The sequence below is a fragment of the Musca vetustissima genome, unplaced genomic scaffold (genome assembly GCF_032173495.1).
Source record: "Musca vetustissima isolate MV318-11 ecotype Yass unplaced genomic scaffold, APGP_CSIRO_Mvet_v1 utg243230, whole genome shotgun sequence".
NCBI lineage: Eukaryota > Metazoa > Arthropoda > Insecta > Diptera > Muscidae > Musca > Musca vetustissima.
Genome location: NW_026877116.1, coordinates 5,308 through 20,902, shown reverse-complemented (window position 1 = coordinate 20,902; position 15,595 = coordinate 5,308). Strand labels below are relative to the sequence as shown.

Genomic DNA, 15,595 nt, shown 5'->3' with positions numbered 1-15,595 from the left:
AATCCACGCCTACTATAGCCCTCCAAAAAAATATTCTTAAAAAATCCTCGCCTCCCATCGCTCTCAAAAATATTCTTTAAAAAATCCACGCCTCCTATCGCTCTCAAAAAATATTTTTTAAGAATTCCACCCCTCCTATCGCTCTCAAAAAATATTCTTTAAGAAATCCACGTCTCCTATCGCTCTTTTATGGCCCTCACCAAAAAATCCTTAAAGTCTCTCCAACTTACCTTAACAAATCGAAAGATTTTCCTCACATCATCATTCGTGAATTTAACCTGATTCCGCAAGGAGGCAATTGGTGCTAAAGCCTGTACAAATTGTATACGCTCATTATACTGTGGCAGCAGGGAGCACAATACCAAAATGGCATTAAAAGCCTAAAAATGGAAAATTGGGAACAGACAAAAACGCAAACAATCAAAATGAGGGGTAGCATCATTTTTTGGGGCGGAGGAAAGGAAAATATTTGCATAAGTGTGAGTGTGCCCGGACTCACCTGGGAGTGGGCAATTAACCAAACTTGATGAAATGATGTTTCATTGCGAATGTGGTCAACAATGGCTGGCAGATCGTAACGACCCCATTCGTGGAAGCTGAAACTCCAAAATTCGGCATCCTTGATGGTGAAGCGGGAATGATTGCGGCCATAAGCTGAGCCTCGTAAATTGGCCAACCAAACATCATGTTGATTGTTAAACAACTGAAAGGCTACAAAGGATGTCAAAGGAGGTGGGTTTCCCAGGAACAACAATAACAACAAAAGAATGGAGGATGGACGACACGTCAAAAAATGAAATGATAAACTCGTGAATTTAATTAGTTCTTTCATTTGTGTTGAATGTTGCTTACCCAAACTTTTCCCCGGTCCCATTATAACCCAGGCCAGGGAAGAGGTCAGCAAACCATGCAGCAGTAATATGGGACTTGAACCCGGTCTTGGCAGGCGATGTAGAGTTAGATTGTAACCATCTTCGGTTACCACGTAATGTATTTCCAATGAATAGTTGTGATTGCGAATCCAATCGCTCTAAAATTTAACACTGGCCTTTTAATTGAATTTTCAAATTAAATTACAAAATATCTACCCACCGTTGTCCACTTAAGTTTTTCATATTTTCCCGAATTTTCATCAATTTCTCGAGAATTCTCATCGATTTCATTGGTATGACCATTTCCTCTGTTCGATTTGCCAAAAATATTCCAAAATAATGGACCATCCCTTGAATTGGAATGGAATCGAGGCCAACATGCTGTCGTCTGGCAATTTCCAATAACTTCACAAATCGCCAGCAAAAATAGAAGTATCGACTGTCGTGTTTTACTTTGTTTAGACATTTAAAACTTTTACTTTTTAGATATTTTTGTGTTGGTTTCCAAATGGCCATGGTAATTTTGATCGTATGTGTTGGAAAATTTCATGGTAGAATGCGAGCTAATTGTTAACGTATCGTTTGTTGTAATCAGGAATCACAAACATTTTCGGAATATGCCACTTGTACTAATATATTACTATTTATATATTAGTACAAGTGGCTCAATGTTGGTGTTTTAGAGGAGGCTTATGCTTCACTATGCGTGTGTACGCATGTATTCTATTTTTGGGTGAACTCATATTTTTTATTAATTTTACGTCTTTTAAATTTTAAAAATCAAGGAGTATTGCGACCCTGGAAAACGTTACTTACTTACTTAGCTGGCTTGTAACAGAACTTTTGGGCAGTTTTTCCAATTTGAAAGACCATATTCGGCAAATGTTATCTTCCACTTGGTCTTTGCAGCTTATTCGCGGCCTTCCCCATCTTCGTGAACCATCAGCTGGTTCGCTTTTATATGCCTTCTGGGCTGGGGCATCTTCATCCAGTCTCACAACATGACATAGCCAATGTAGTCGCTGCAGCTCAATACGTCTAACAATGTCGATGTCCGAGAATAGCGAATGAACCATGGACATCACCGTCAACGCAGATCGGCACATAGATATTACGAAGAATTTTTCCCTCAAACACTCCAAGAGCTGCCTCATCTGCTTGCGCAAGTACCCATGCTTCAGACCCATATAAAAGCACGGTAGTATCAGCGTCTCGTAGAGTGTGAGTTTGGTCTGGTGGGAGGTGGCCTTGCTTTTGAGTTTTTTTGCTCAGGACATAGTAGCATTGGTTGGCTATCATTATCCTTCTCCGAATTGATGATATTCGTTTTATTTGTGGTGGCACTAAGGTATATAAAATCGTTGACTACCTCGAAACTTTAGTTCTCAAGTTCCACAGTTGGTCCGAGTCTACTGGACGTCTTGCGCGTTGATACCATCAGCTTGGTCTTCTCGCCGTTTACTGCCAGACGCACTTAGGCAGACTCCTTCTAAATTTGTTCAACGGTGGCTGTTACCGCCCTCAGAGTTCGACCCATTATGTCGATGTCATAGGTGTAGGCGAGTAACATGTGTTGTTTGGTGTAATGAGTGCCATTTCTGTTCACTTTTGCCTGTCGTATGACCTTTTCCAGCAGGATGTTAAAAAAGTCACATGACAAACTGTCACCTTGTCTGAATCCTCGAGTGGTCCTTTCCGACTTTATGATGTTGTGTCAGTTAAAGTTATCCTGCATAGCCGTGTTAGTTATCCTATATAGCCGTATTAGCAGGAATGCCAAACGTAGACATGTAGTAGACTTTAAACACCTCTGAACGGATAAGACAGTCAAATGCGGCTTTATAGTCGACGAATAGGTGAAATGTGTCAATGTGTTTTTCGTGGATTTTTTCCAGGATTTGACTCACAGTGAAAATCTGGTCAATGGTGGATTTGCCAGGTCTGAAGCCGCATTGGTATGGTCCAATGTCATTGACCATTGGCTTCAGTCGTTCACATAGTACGTTGGATAGCACTTTATATGCGATGGGAAGAAGGCTAATTCCTCTATAGTTGCCATATATCGTCTTGTCTCATTTTTTTGTGCACGGGACACAGGATATTGAGGTTCCAATTATTGGGCATACATCCTCTAACCAAATTGTACTAATCAGCTGGTGCATGCTCCTTGCCAGCATCTGACCACCAGATAGTTCGGCATGTAACTCATAGGCACATGCTGCTTTATTATTCTTCAGCCTATTGATAGCTATTCTGACTTCATCTTGGCTAGGTGGTGTACACTCTATACCGTCGTCTTTATTGGTTCTGGGGTGTCCTCTTAGTCGCTACTATTTGATACCAGAAGCTTCTCAAAATGCTCCTTCCAGATCCTCAACACGCTGTCTGTATCTGTCACCAGGTTTCCTTCTTTATCTCTACAGGAGGATGTGCCTGCACCAAAGCCTTCGGTTTGGTGTTCTGCCCGTTGGTAGAATTTTCGGATCTCATTCTGACTCCTGTACATCTCCATTTGCTCACGCTCACGTTTTTCTTGTTTTTTCTTCTTTTTTCTGAAAATACGTTTCTCCTCTATCCTTATCTCCCGATAGTTCTCCATCGCAGGGTTGCCCCATACGCTGCGTTTTTTATATCAGTAGCATTACGACACTCCTGATCGTACCACGGATTTCTTGATGGTGGTCTTTGGTACTCAAGTGTTGCTTTTGCTGCAGTTTGTATGGAGTGGGCAATTCTCTGCCATTGTGCTTCTATATTATTTTCGGGACAAAAAGTGCTTTCGTCAAGCACGTGGGTAAGTTAAGCGAGGTAGGCTTCTGCTATCTGTTGTGTTTGCAGCTTTTCGACGTCAAATTTCCGAGTTACATTAGGTCGCACTTTTGCTGCTACATTAAGACAAGGTAATGGTCCGAATCGATATTCGCTCCTCGGATCGATCGGACGTCTAAAACACTGGATGAATGCCTTCCGTCTATCACAACATGATCAATTTGATTTCTCGTTGTTGGATCTGGAGAAATCCAAGTGACCTTGTGTATATCGAGATGCTTGAATCTGGTGCTGCTTATTACCAATTTTTTTTGCTGCCGCAAAGTCAATCAACCTCATGCCGTTGTCTGATGTTTCTTCATGGAGGCTGAATTTTCCGACAGTGGGACCAAAAATATTTTCCCTTCCGATTTTTGCATTAAAATCTCCTAGCAGAATTTTAATGTCATGGCCAGGCCAACGGTCATATGCTCTTTCTAGGCGCTCGTAAAATATGTCTTCGGTTTGTTCATCTTTACTTACGATTTACTTACGCCAGTCCCCTTCCATCGCATTTCCTGTAAGGCAATAATATCGGCTTTGTACTTCTTGAGTACATCCGCCAAATCGAACACTGCGCCTGTTCTGTACAATGTGCGTACATTCCAAGTGCAGATTCGAAGATCGTGGTCCTTTATACGTTTGCAGGGGTCGTCAACATTAGGGGGGTTTGGTTTTCTTTTTCTTTGCTTTTGCATAGTAGGTTCGGTTTTCCGAGTGTTTGCAACTAACCCGACGCATCAGTCCATTTTTTTATAGTTCTTATGGGTGAACTCGCGGCACATATTAGCTCACTATTTCATCGGGTGATGAAAATAGGTGGCACCACGGGGAGGTCAGTGTGCACAATTGAGATGAAAGAGGGACCAAGCCTAAACATATATTTGGGTCTTTGAAAAAAAATTATTTTAAAAATCCACGCCTATTGAAGTGCTTGAAACAATTATTTTAAAAATCCACGCCTATTGAAGTGCTTGAAACAATTATTTTAAAAATCCACGCCTATTGAAGTGCTTGAAACAATTATTTTAAAAATCCACGCCTATTGAAGTGCTTGAAACAATTATTTTAAAAATCCACGCCTATTGAAGTGCTTGAAACAATTATTTTAAAAATCCACGCCTATTGAAGTGCTTGAAACAATTATTTAAAAATCCACGCCTATTGAGGTCCATGAAAAAATATTATTTAAAAAATCTACGCCTATTGTGGTCCTTGAAAAAAATATTTTTTAAAAATCCACGCCTACTGATAGTCGGTCCTTGAAAAAATTATTTTAAAAAATCAACGCCTTTGTCAGTCCACAATTTTTTGTTTTTTTAATTCCATCACTCCACTTATAACACCCTTTTCTTCCAATTCGAAATAAACCAAATAATTAATTAGCACTTTGTAGTTTAAATATTTTTGCTTGTATATTTCATCTTCACCCGCTATGCGGGTTGGATGTAATATCTCCCGTATCTTGACATTATGGTGTCAAACATGTTTCACAAAATGACCGCAATACACACCCATACACACAAACACACACACACACACACTTAGTCACATAAATTATGTAATCTCCGGGATGACATCTTTTGATCCGACATCAAGATTTACAAATGTGTGGTGGAAAAAAATTAAAGGAAACGAAAGCAAAGCAAAGAAAACCAAAACAAAATACCGACAAAGCATCACTTTTACTTTTCATGAATATTCATGACCAACAAACGATCGGTCGGTCGGTCGCTTGGTCAATATGTTAATTGAAATCATTGGAAATGGAATTGGGATTATTGAGCGAGCTTGAGAGCTGATGTTGTCAGTGGTCAGTATTGTTTGGATTATCTGATGGTTTTTTTCCTTGTGTCGACCGTAAATAAGTTGCAGATGATAATCATCCACACATCGCCATGGACAGACGACCAGTGGCCGGTCTGTGTTCCAGTCAAGTCGTAGTGTGTCTTACTGACATATTAACCAAAAATAAAACAAAAAACAATAAGAGATGCACATTATTCGTGGAAAGTAGTAGTGTATCTCACAAGTATGTATTTATCTTGGCCAACATCAACAACACTAACAAAAACATCTGCAGCAGCAACAACAATAACAACATCGAACCACGGTAGCAGATAAATTAATTTCTTTGTTATTCGATGTCAATGGTTTGGTTCGGTCGGCCGGTTGGTTGGTGGGGTTGTAGGTAGTTTGGGTCTGTTGGCTATGTTACCGTTTCGTATCTGGGATTTGGGTCAGTTTTATTTACATCATTTCGTTTCGTTGTTGTTGGCGATGTTGTATATTTTTTGGACCTGTTCGTAAGGTGGTTTCGAGAAACTATTATTATGCTGTAACAGAGTAAAAGCCACCCATCACAAGAAGCGAAAGAAACAAAACTTTCCATTGAGATGGTTAAAGTTTTGTGCGGACTTGATAAAGAAATTGCATAAATAATTAAATATTCATTTTTATTGCATTGCTCCATTCTCTTTGTTGGCGAAATAAATACAAAAACATGGAAATGGGTCCTTGTAAATGAGAGGACCTGCAACAATATTAAATGTTGAATAATGTGTTTTAAAGGCCTTTAAAAGACAAGCAATTTAAATTATTAAGAAAGAAAGACTATCTGTAAATTTTCTACAAAGATCTATAAGGTCTATGAAGGGTCTATGTGGTCTTCTTTGGGAAAACTCCAGGTATACTCTAGTAGGATGACCAGTATTTAAAAAAATTGGGGTATAAAAATCAACGCCGATTGTAGTCTTTGAAAAAATCAACGCCGGTGTTGCTACATAAAATAATATATTTAGTCCTTTAAAATATTATTTTAGAAATCCACGCTTATCTTAGTCTTTGAAAAAGTATGTCCTTCAAAAAATAATTTTTAAAAACATCAAGCCTGTTGTGATTATTTAAAAAATGTCATTACTCCAATTTGCAACTCCTGTTCGAACTGAAATGATCTGTAAATACTCCTATCGGAACCCCGATAAGATGTTCTCCCCTATAGTAGAGAGACATATGAGATCTCCTATAGGATGGGGACCTAAAAGGTCTCCTATATGAAAATGACCAGTCTTGAAACGAAATCGAATTTAAAAATCTACGCCTATTGTAGACCTTGAAAAAATTCTATTGTAAAAATCAACGCTGGTGGTGGTCCTTGAAATCCTTGAAATATTTAAAAAATCCACGCATTTTGTAGTCTTTGAAAAATATACGTCGATTTGACCCTTAAAAACACTCCTTAAAAAAAAAATTGCGCCTGTGTGGTTATGAAAAAAAATTAAATTTCTGCAATTTGAACACCTTGTTTTTAATTCGAACTAAAATGATATGTGTATAATCCTATGGGAACACCGAAGATATATTCAATAGGAAGAACGATGATATATGATGAGGTGGACCTATAAGGTGTACTACATGAGGATGACTAGTATTCGCAGAAAACTTGAGCACTAAAGGGTGGTCATCTTTAGAAAAACCAGAAATCTTTTAAGGAAGACTCTTGAGGTCTTTATTTGGAAGACTTATGCAAACTTCTACAGGAAAACCTATGAGGATTTCTACTGATAGTTTGGTAAGATATTTTATTGGATGACCTATAAAGTCTTCTATAGGAAAAATTCGCCTATGTTGTATTGTAAAATAAAGCTTTGTGGGGTACGAAAAGCATTTTTTAAAAATTATACGCCTTTCAAAAAGAAAGCATGCTGTGTCTGATTAGAATATAAATTATTATAAATTATAGGGGCAGGCGGTCGATGTTATAAGGAATATTACACAGCGTTACTTCAATTCAAACAAACGTATAACGAATTCACAATATAGTCCTCTTCTGGTCCCGGAAGATACCCATCATTTTCTGAGTAATTATCCAAAAGTTGGGTATAAACTCATTAACTGCCGAACCACTTGATGTAGGCTGCCACCATTTGGCTCGGATGGTTTTTAATGTCAAGGCAAATAATGGAATGGAAAATGGTGTCTCTTGGTCTAATTCTTGATACGGTCACCATATAACCGTACCTTCCGATTTAATGTATTTCTTGTCTATTAGACATACGCGATACACTTTCTGAAAGCCCTTTCCAACGGTATATGGAAAGGTGAATCACTCTCACCCGTTTTCGCACAATGGGCCCTGACATTTTGCTATATATATCTTTTCTTAAGGGACCGTATATGGATATTTTTAATATATTTAGGGCCATACCCGATACACATTCTGAAAACCCTTTCAATGCCCTTTCCAACGGTATATGGAAAGGTGAATCAATCTCACCCGTTTTTGCACAGTGGGCCCTGACATTTTACTATATATATATTACTATATATATTTTTCTTAGGGGACCGTATATGTATATTTTTAATATATTTAGGGCCATACCCGATACACTTTCTGAAAGGGACCGTATATGTATATTTTTAATATATTTAGGGCCATACCCGATACACTTTCTGAAAGCCTTTCAATTCCCTTTCCAACGGTATATGGAAAGGTGACTCACTCTCACCCGTTTTCGCAAGGTGGGCCCTGACATTTTACTATATATAATTTTCTGAAGGGACCGTATATGGATATTTTTAATATATTTAGGGCCATACCCGATACACTTTCTGAAAGGGACCGTATATGTATATTTTTAATATATTTAGGGCCATACCCGATACACTTTCTGAAAGCCTTTCATTTCCCTTTCCAACGGTATATGGAAAGGTGACTCACTCTCACCCGTTTTCGCACAGTGGGCCCTGACATTTTACTATATATAATTTTTTAAGGGGCCGTATATGGATATTTTTAATATCTTTAGAGCCATACACGATAAACTTTCTGAAAGCCCTTTCAATTCCCTTTCAAACGGTATATGGAAAGGTGACTCACTCTCACCCGTTATCGCACAGTGGGCCCTGACATTTTACTATATATAATTTTTTTAAGGGACCGTATATGGATATTTTTAATATCTTTAGGGCTATACACGATAAACTTTCTGAAAGTCCTTTCAATCCCCTTTCACCCGTTTTCGCACAGTGGGCCCTGACATTTTACTATATATGTTTTATATATCTTTTCTTAAGGGACCGTATATGGATATTTTTAATATATATAGGGCCATACCCGTACACATTCTGAAAGCCCTTTCAATGCCCTTTCCAACGGTATATGGAAAGGTGAATCAATCTCACCCGTTTTTGCAAAGTGGGTCCTGACATTTTACTATATATATTTTTCTTAGGGGACCGTATATGTCTATTTTTAATATATTTAGGGCCTTACCCGATACACTTTCTGAAAGGGACCGTATATGTATATTTTTAATATATTTAGGGCCATACCCGATACACTTTCTGAAAGCCTTTCAATTCCCTTTCCAACGGTATATGGAAAGGTGACTCACTCTCACCCGTTTTCGCACAGTGGGCCCTGACATTTTACTATATATAATTTTTTTAAGGGACCGTATATGGATATTTTTAATATCTTTAGGGCCATACACGATAAACTTTCTGAAAGCCCTTTCAATTCCCTTTCCAAAGGTGTATGGAAAGGTGACTCACTCACACCCGTTTTCGCACAGTGGGCCCTGACATTTTACTATATATAATTTTCTTAAGGGACCGTATATGGATATTTTTAATATATTTAGGGCCATACCCGATACATTTTCGGAAAGCACTTTCAATGCCCTTTCAACGGTATATGGAAAGGTGACTCACTCTCACCCGTTTTCGCACAGTGGTCCCTGACATTTTACTACATATATATTTCTATATATAATTTTCTTAAGGGACCTTATATGGCCGCATCACCAAGGTGGTGTGCGTCTTCGCTAAGGTGGTGTGCGTCTTCGCTAAGATGGTGTGCGTCTTCGAATTCATTTTCACACACATAATTTTAAGATAAAATTGGCACAGAGAGTTCACTATGAGTATCAAATATCCATAAAAAAATTAGATGTAGGTCCACGTTATCTGGTAGCCCTCATACAAAGGTATTCCTATATCGAGTATTTATCCAAACATTGGGTATAAACTCATTAACTGCAGAATCACTTGGCAATGGCGGTCAAAATTTGCTATTGTGACACCTGTTATGGTATTTTAAAACATATTCTTTAAACAAAGCTCGCCTGTTCTGCCCCTTAAATATTCTAAAAAATACAAAAAAATCTTCTGATCTTGTAAAAATGATTTTTAAATCAATAGATTGCTTAAAAAATACTATTTGCCATTTCTTTTTGACTTTTTTAATTTTTCAATTTTAAGTTGGGTGATTAGGAATTCATAGCACATACGATGTATGTCGCTTAAAACTATAATTTATGATAGCGTATTCCAATAAATTGTATAAAAAAAAAATTGGCTGACAGATAACCATTCAGCAGCTGGAAGTTTACCAATATACGCTACGCAGTTTTCTAAGAAAAAGTTTCACATTTCTTTTCAAAATTAAGTTAATCGACTGTCATTATACAGAGTGTGTGATTTTTTTAATCAACAAGTCATCCTTGCAAAAAGAGTAGCCAATATGTAGAACTCAAGCATGATTACAATATAACCCATACATAAGATTACATTAGTTTGATAGTCTGTGAGAGGAGCATGATTAAATTTGTTTACAATTTTAAACCGATAAATATTCTACACATTTTTGAATCTCCGAAAAATATATATCTGTATATAACGGTAAGCTATCGCACTGCTCAAAACCTTCACCATATTCCGAGAAAAAAAAACAAATACCCAAATAAATCATAGAGAACACGTCAATGAAATGCATTTAGTTAAATCGAGTTTGTTTTATTACGCTGGCAGAAGAGACGCCAAACAAAAAAAAACAAAAACACAAGCGGCACTATGTGGTAATGGCTTAAAATTAATGAGCCAGCGAAAAGAGCGATAACGCGATATTGAAAAAAAAACATGATCAATGTCCAAAGCCAAAATACAAAACAAATTACATAGACAAACAAAACAGACTGACTGAGCGACTAAACGCCTGACCGAACGACAGATTCAAAACATTTGAATGAGTTAATTTAAATGTTTTGTTTGCAACAACACCAATAAACAAAGACCCATCGTCATATATTTTGTAGGTATCATCCATCGGTCACTTAGCCAATTACAGGTGGCAACAAAAACAATAACAAATCATTTCATTTCTTTTTTATTGGACTCTTTCCTCGGTTTTTGGTCAATAATCGCACCACGCATTACGCACCCCGGACGGACAAACGACCGAGCGTTCGATCCATCGATCGACCGACCAAACGACCGTTGGCATTGAAGTACATAAACGACCCGCTCTGTTTTGACCAGCGACACAATCCAAAATACAACAAAAAATGACGACGACAACAACAACAACAACCAAAACAACACAACAACGTTAATTTGTTGGCCTTAACGTCGTAACGTAATAACTTACTTCAATGGCTTAGCAGTCTGCATTCAGCTCGGTCAGCAGTCTTGACAAAATCACCACACTAACCAAATACCGCCCGAACCGTGCGAACGGACAAAACCAATCAACCGCCCGCCAAGTAAAGAAATAAAAATAAAAGCTCAAAAATAAAATACAAACGAAAGAAAAAATTAAATAATTTCACTTTTCAACAGTTGAATAATCGTTGTAACGAAACCTTAAAACCAAACAAAAATTTAAATACAGCTCAAGGAAAGTGCAGTGTTGTTGTGATTCGAAACCGAATTTGAATATTTAAGAATATAATTTTTTGGAAAATTTGTTAAACAGAATTTGAAAATAGTTCTGAATTTCTGTGTCAAATGTTGTTGTTTAAAGAATGCAATCCGAAAACATTGTTGTTATTATGTGTAGTTCTGAATTTGGTACTTACCTTTGTGAATGGCCAATTTATCATCGACGAAGATGAGGATGACAGCAACGAGGATGAAACACCCGAAGAGAAGGCTGAAAGAAAAAGCATCGAAGAGGATTCTTATTTAACTGTGGTAAGTTGAAAGTTTTTTGAATAAAAATGAGGATATACAAATAAATATAAATATCAAAATAACGTGTGTTGACCACATTTTTGGCAAGCATTTAAGGTGGACTAGGCTTGCCTGACAAAAAAATCGCCATGCTTTTACGTTTGTTCCATCAAAGGAAGACAAGATACTAGTTTGTGGAAAAAGAAATCCATTATTATTTCGGCAGATGGCTGTACTGATAGATTTCTCGTAAAGTATCGATCAAACAATTTCGGATTTATGCTCGTTGGAGGGGTGACATTTCGTAGTAAAAAAACCAGTGAGTGGAGCAGTGTAGTCAGACTCTAACTTTCTGCCGACGTTTATTCTGAGCGTGGGCAATATTTCGTGATAGTTGCACCCTCTTGCCCGATTAAAGATCAACAGCACCTCTTCCTTACACTGACATATTTTCCGAATATTCCCAATATTGAGTACAGCCCTTCTAATTACTTGTCCAGATTTCCTTCACCGTGGATTGTGTTGTGATGTTCGGATTATAATTGTGGCCTCTAGGTCGTATCCAAAAAAAAAAAACATAAAAAATAAGTTTTCGGTCCACTTAATCCCAACATTTTTATCTGATCTTCACCAAAAATTATAGCCGATATCCCTAACCATACCTGGATCCTCATTGAACATTTCAAAGCGATCAGCGCTATATTTCCGCCCTCTAGTGTGGGCGAAACATTTTTGGTATTCCGTAACAATGTGTGACGACGACGATGTCGAAGATTTCTTCGTCATAATTTTTGTTGACGACGGAAGTGTTTGAAAAATTGTTTTTTAAGAAATTAAAAAAAAACATGACCGGACAAGAGCAGGATACATCATTCTGGAATCTATTCAATACGTAATGCAAAATAAAGTGTAAATAAAGAAAAATATATGGGATCTATATATAAATCTGAATTGTTTTTGACCAATGTCAACAGGTATCGTCTATGCGCCAAATAAAATTTCATCCCAATTGGATGCAATTTTCCAAATTTCATCCCGTTCGGATCATAATGGTGGCATGTAACTTGTTTAAAATAATACATGGATGGAGGGACATGCATAAATCGACTGAAAAATAATTCTATGTACGTATATACAAAAAATTAACCATGGGTCTATCTCGTTTCTTTTTGGTCGTTGCAAACACATTTACCAAGACATAATGCCCTGTGCCACAGTGCGGTGAAGGATACAAACACATTTTTTCCCAAAAATATGCAACAAAATAAACAGCTGACCACATTTTTAGAGATGTGTTTTTTGTTTTTATTGATATTATCGATAAATAGTCAACATCGTCGTATGAGAATTACAGAATACCAAATCCATGTCGAAGTGATGTCGATGTCGATGCGAAGTGATGTCGAAAGAGAAACGTCGTCGACAACGACGACGATATACGGAATAGGGGTGAATATCTCAGTACGTAAGCACCTGTAAATATTTAAGTGTAACTCCCACATTTGAGTACATACGACAATATAATTGGTATCAATTTAAAGGTCTACCACTCCTCTCGGATATGCTATCAACTTCTGGGGCCTTTGTTATTCAGGGGTAAATATATACGCTATTGAATACAAATTTTGTCATTTTTCACACAAAAGTCAGGGTCCATTTGACCTGCTAAATATTGACCGATTTTTATCAAAACAAGCATGCTTATTCTATGGCCCGATACCTTTCTCCATGCAAAATTCGCGGTGTTTGGGCCATAATTCCGGCTTGTGGAGCGACCAAAAAAAACCGACAAAAATAAAGTTTTTGGTCCATTTCATCCCCTAAATATTAACCTATCTTTTCCAAAAACAATAGGGGTCTTCATTGGCCAGAACCCATCCTTCATGCAAATTTTCGTGAAGATTGGTCCATAACTGTGGCCGGTATCGTGTTTACAAATTATAATGGACCGACGGACGGACGGACACACATGTTTAGATCGACTCAGCTAGTCGAGATATGACGATCGTTATACTTAAAGGTTGGTGTAGGACCAATATTTCGCGGCGTTGCAAACTTTTGGGGCTACACAAAGCTATAATACCCTGACAACATAGTTGTGTAGGGTATAAATATTTAAAATCAGTCGGTCGAACTATATTGTTTTTTTTCTGTCAGAAGGATCAGTATCAGGAAGTGAAATACGAAATTACAGACTACTAGGTGGGGGAAATGCGACTTCAAAATATCAACTTATAGCCAACCTGGCTAGTCTGGCTAGTGCCTAATATTTTGAAAATTCCGAAAATTGCTAGGTGGATATTTTAAAACTTGGACGCATATATTTAATAGTAAACATTCATTGAGCAATATCAATGTTCGATCTATATTAAAAAACTACGACTTAAATATAGTGAGCTGTATCGAGGTATCAATGGACGCACTTGGCTAAATTAGCATAACATCTTACTCTGATCGAAGATTGACATAAATTACGAAAATGATCTAAAAAGTCCTATAGTATGGCTTCCAAACCAAATTCATAAGATATCCGTTGCGATGGAATGGACCGATAATTTATGTCTTCCATCCCTGATTTAGACATTAAAAATTCTTAAATTGTGTCGGGAATTTCACACGTAGCTACGCCAAATCATAAACCTATATTATAAATTGTGTATCAGAATGTTTTTAATCCTCTGACAAAATAAGAAGAAAACTAATGTCATGTTCTGACAGGCATCCGAACAACGTAGTTCGCTATCAGAATTACGTACATGAATTAACCCGTTCATACAACACTATTCATAATTCATGTCATCAGAGTTTTTCATTTCAAACTTTTTATACCATACACAACTATGTTGTCAGGGTATTATAGTTTTGTGCAGCCCCAAAAGTTTGTAACGGCGCGAAATATCGGTCCTAGACCCACCTTTAAGTATACCGATCGTCATATCTCGACTAACTGATATGACGATCGGTAGGATGGGTTCTGGCCAATGAAGACCCCTATTGTTTTTGGGAAAGGTCGGTTAATATTTAGGGGATGAAATGGACCAAATACTAAATTTTTGTCGGTTTTTCCGGTCGCTCCAGAGGCCGCAATAATGGCCCGAACATCGTGAAATTTTCCATGGAGAAGGGGATCAGGTCAAACAATAAGCATGCCTGTTTTGATAAAGATGACAAAATTTTTATTCTATACCGTATATATTTACCCCTGAAGTACATGGACCCGAGAAGTTTATATTATATCCAAGAGGAGTGGTTGACCTTTAAATTAATACCAATTATATTGTTGTATGTGTTCGGATGTGGGAGATACACCTAAATATTTATAGGTATCTCCGTATTCGTATATTATTTAGTAACCCATTATCACTCTATAGAGCGGAACTATAGCGCTGATCGCTTTGAAATGTTCCATGAGGTTCCAGTTATGGTCAAGGACAACGCCTATAATTTTCGGTGATGATCAGATAATAATTTTGGAATGAAGTGGACCGAAACTTAGATTATTGTGTTATTTTGTAGTCGATCTATAGACCCTAAATGAAAGCCGAACATCACAACATAACCCACGGTGAGGAGAATCTGGACAATAGCTGTACCGTCGACTCCGCTTTACTGAAATGGAAAAAAATCTGGATGTTTGTTTCAGTTATCCGATGTTTTCACTTAAGCGGAGTTCGGTTAAGTGAAAATAATTTCAGTTATCCGAACTTCTCATAAGCGAAATTATTTTCAGTTTTAGGAATTTCAATAATTTATATTTTATATCGAATTCGTGTATCGAATTTTGAAGGATTTTTATTTATTACATTGTTTCTATTTAAAATTTGGTTATCATCTAGAAAGCCTTAATAATAACTTAGAGTAGTTAAAAGTGGACGACCTCCTCAATTTTTTTAATTATATGGGACTTCGTTTTGACATTTCCCCTATAAACGGTACATTCTGTAACATATTTTGGTACATCT

General features: G+C 37.3%; 1 protein-coding gene across 1 annotated transcript; it reads right to left on the bottom strand.

Moving 5' to 3' along the window:
* Window positions 1-230: 230 nt before the first annotated feature.
* Window positions 231-8,215, bottom strand: LOC133321687 (lipase 1-like; the record flags this gene model as incomplete). The annotated part of the gene is made up of 4 exons (XM_061530768.1): window positions 8,183-8,215; window positions 853-1,030; window positions 500-711; window positions 231-380 (listed from the first exon to the last, which is right to left on the bottom strand). Coding segments are annotated over exons 1-4 (573 nt in total), but the record flags the coding sequence as incomplete, so codon positions are not given.
* Window positions 8,216-15,595: the final 7,380 nt, after the last annotated feature.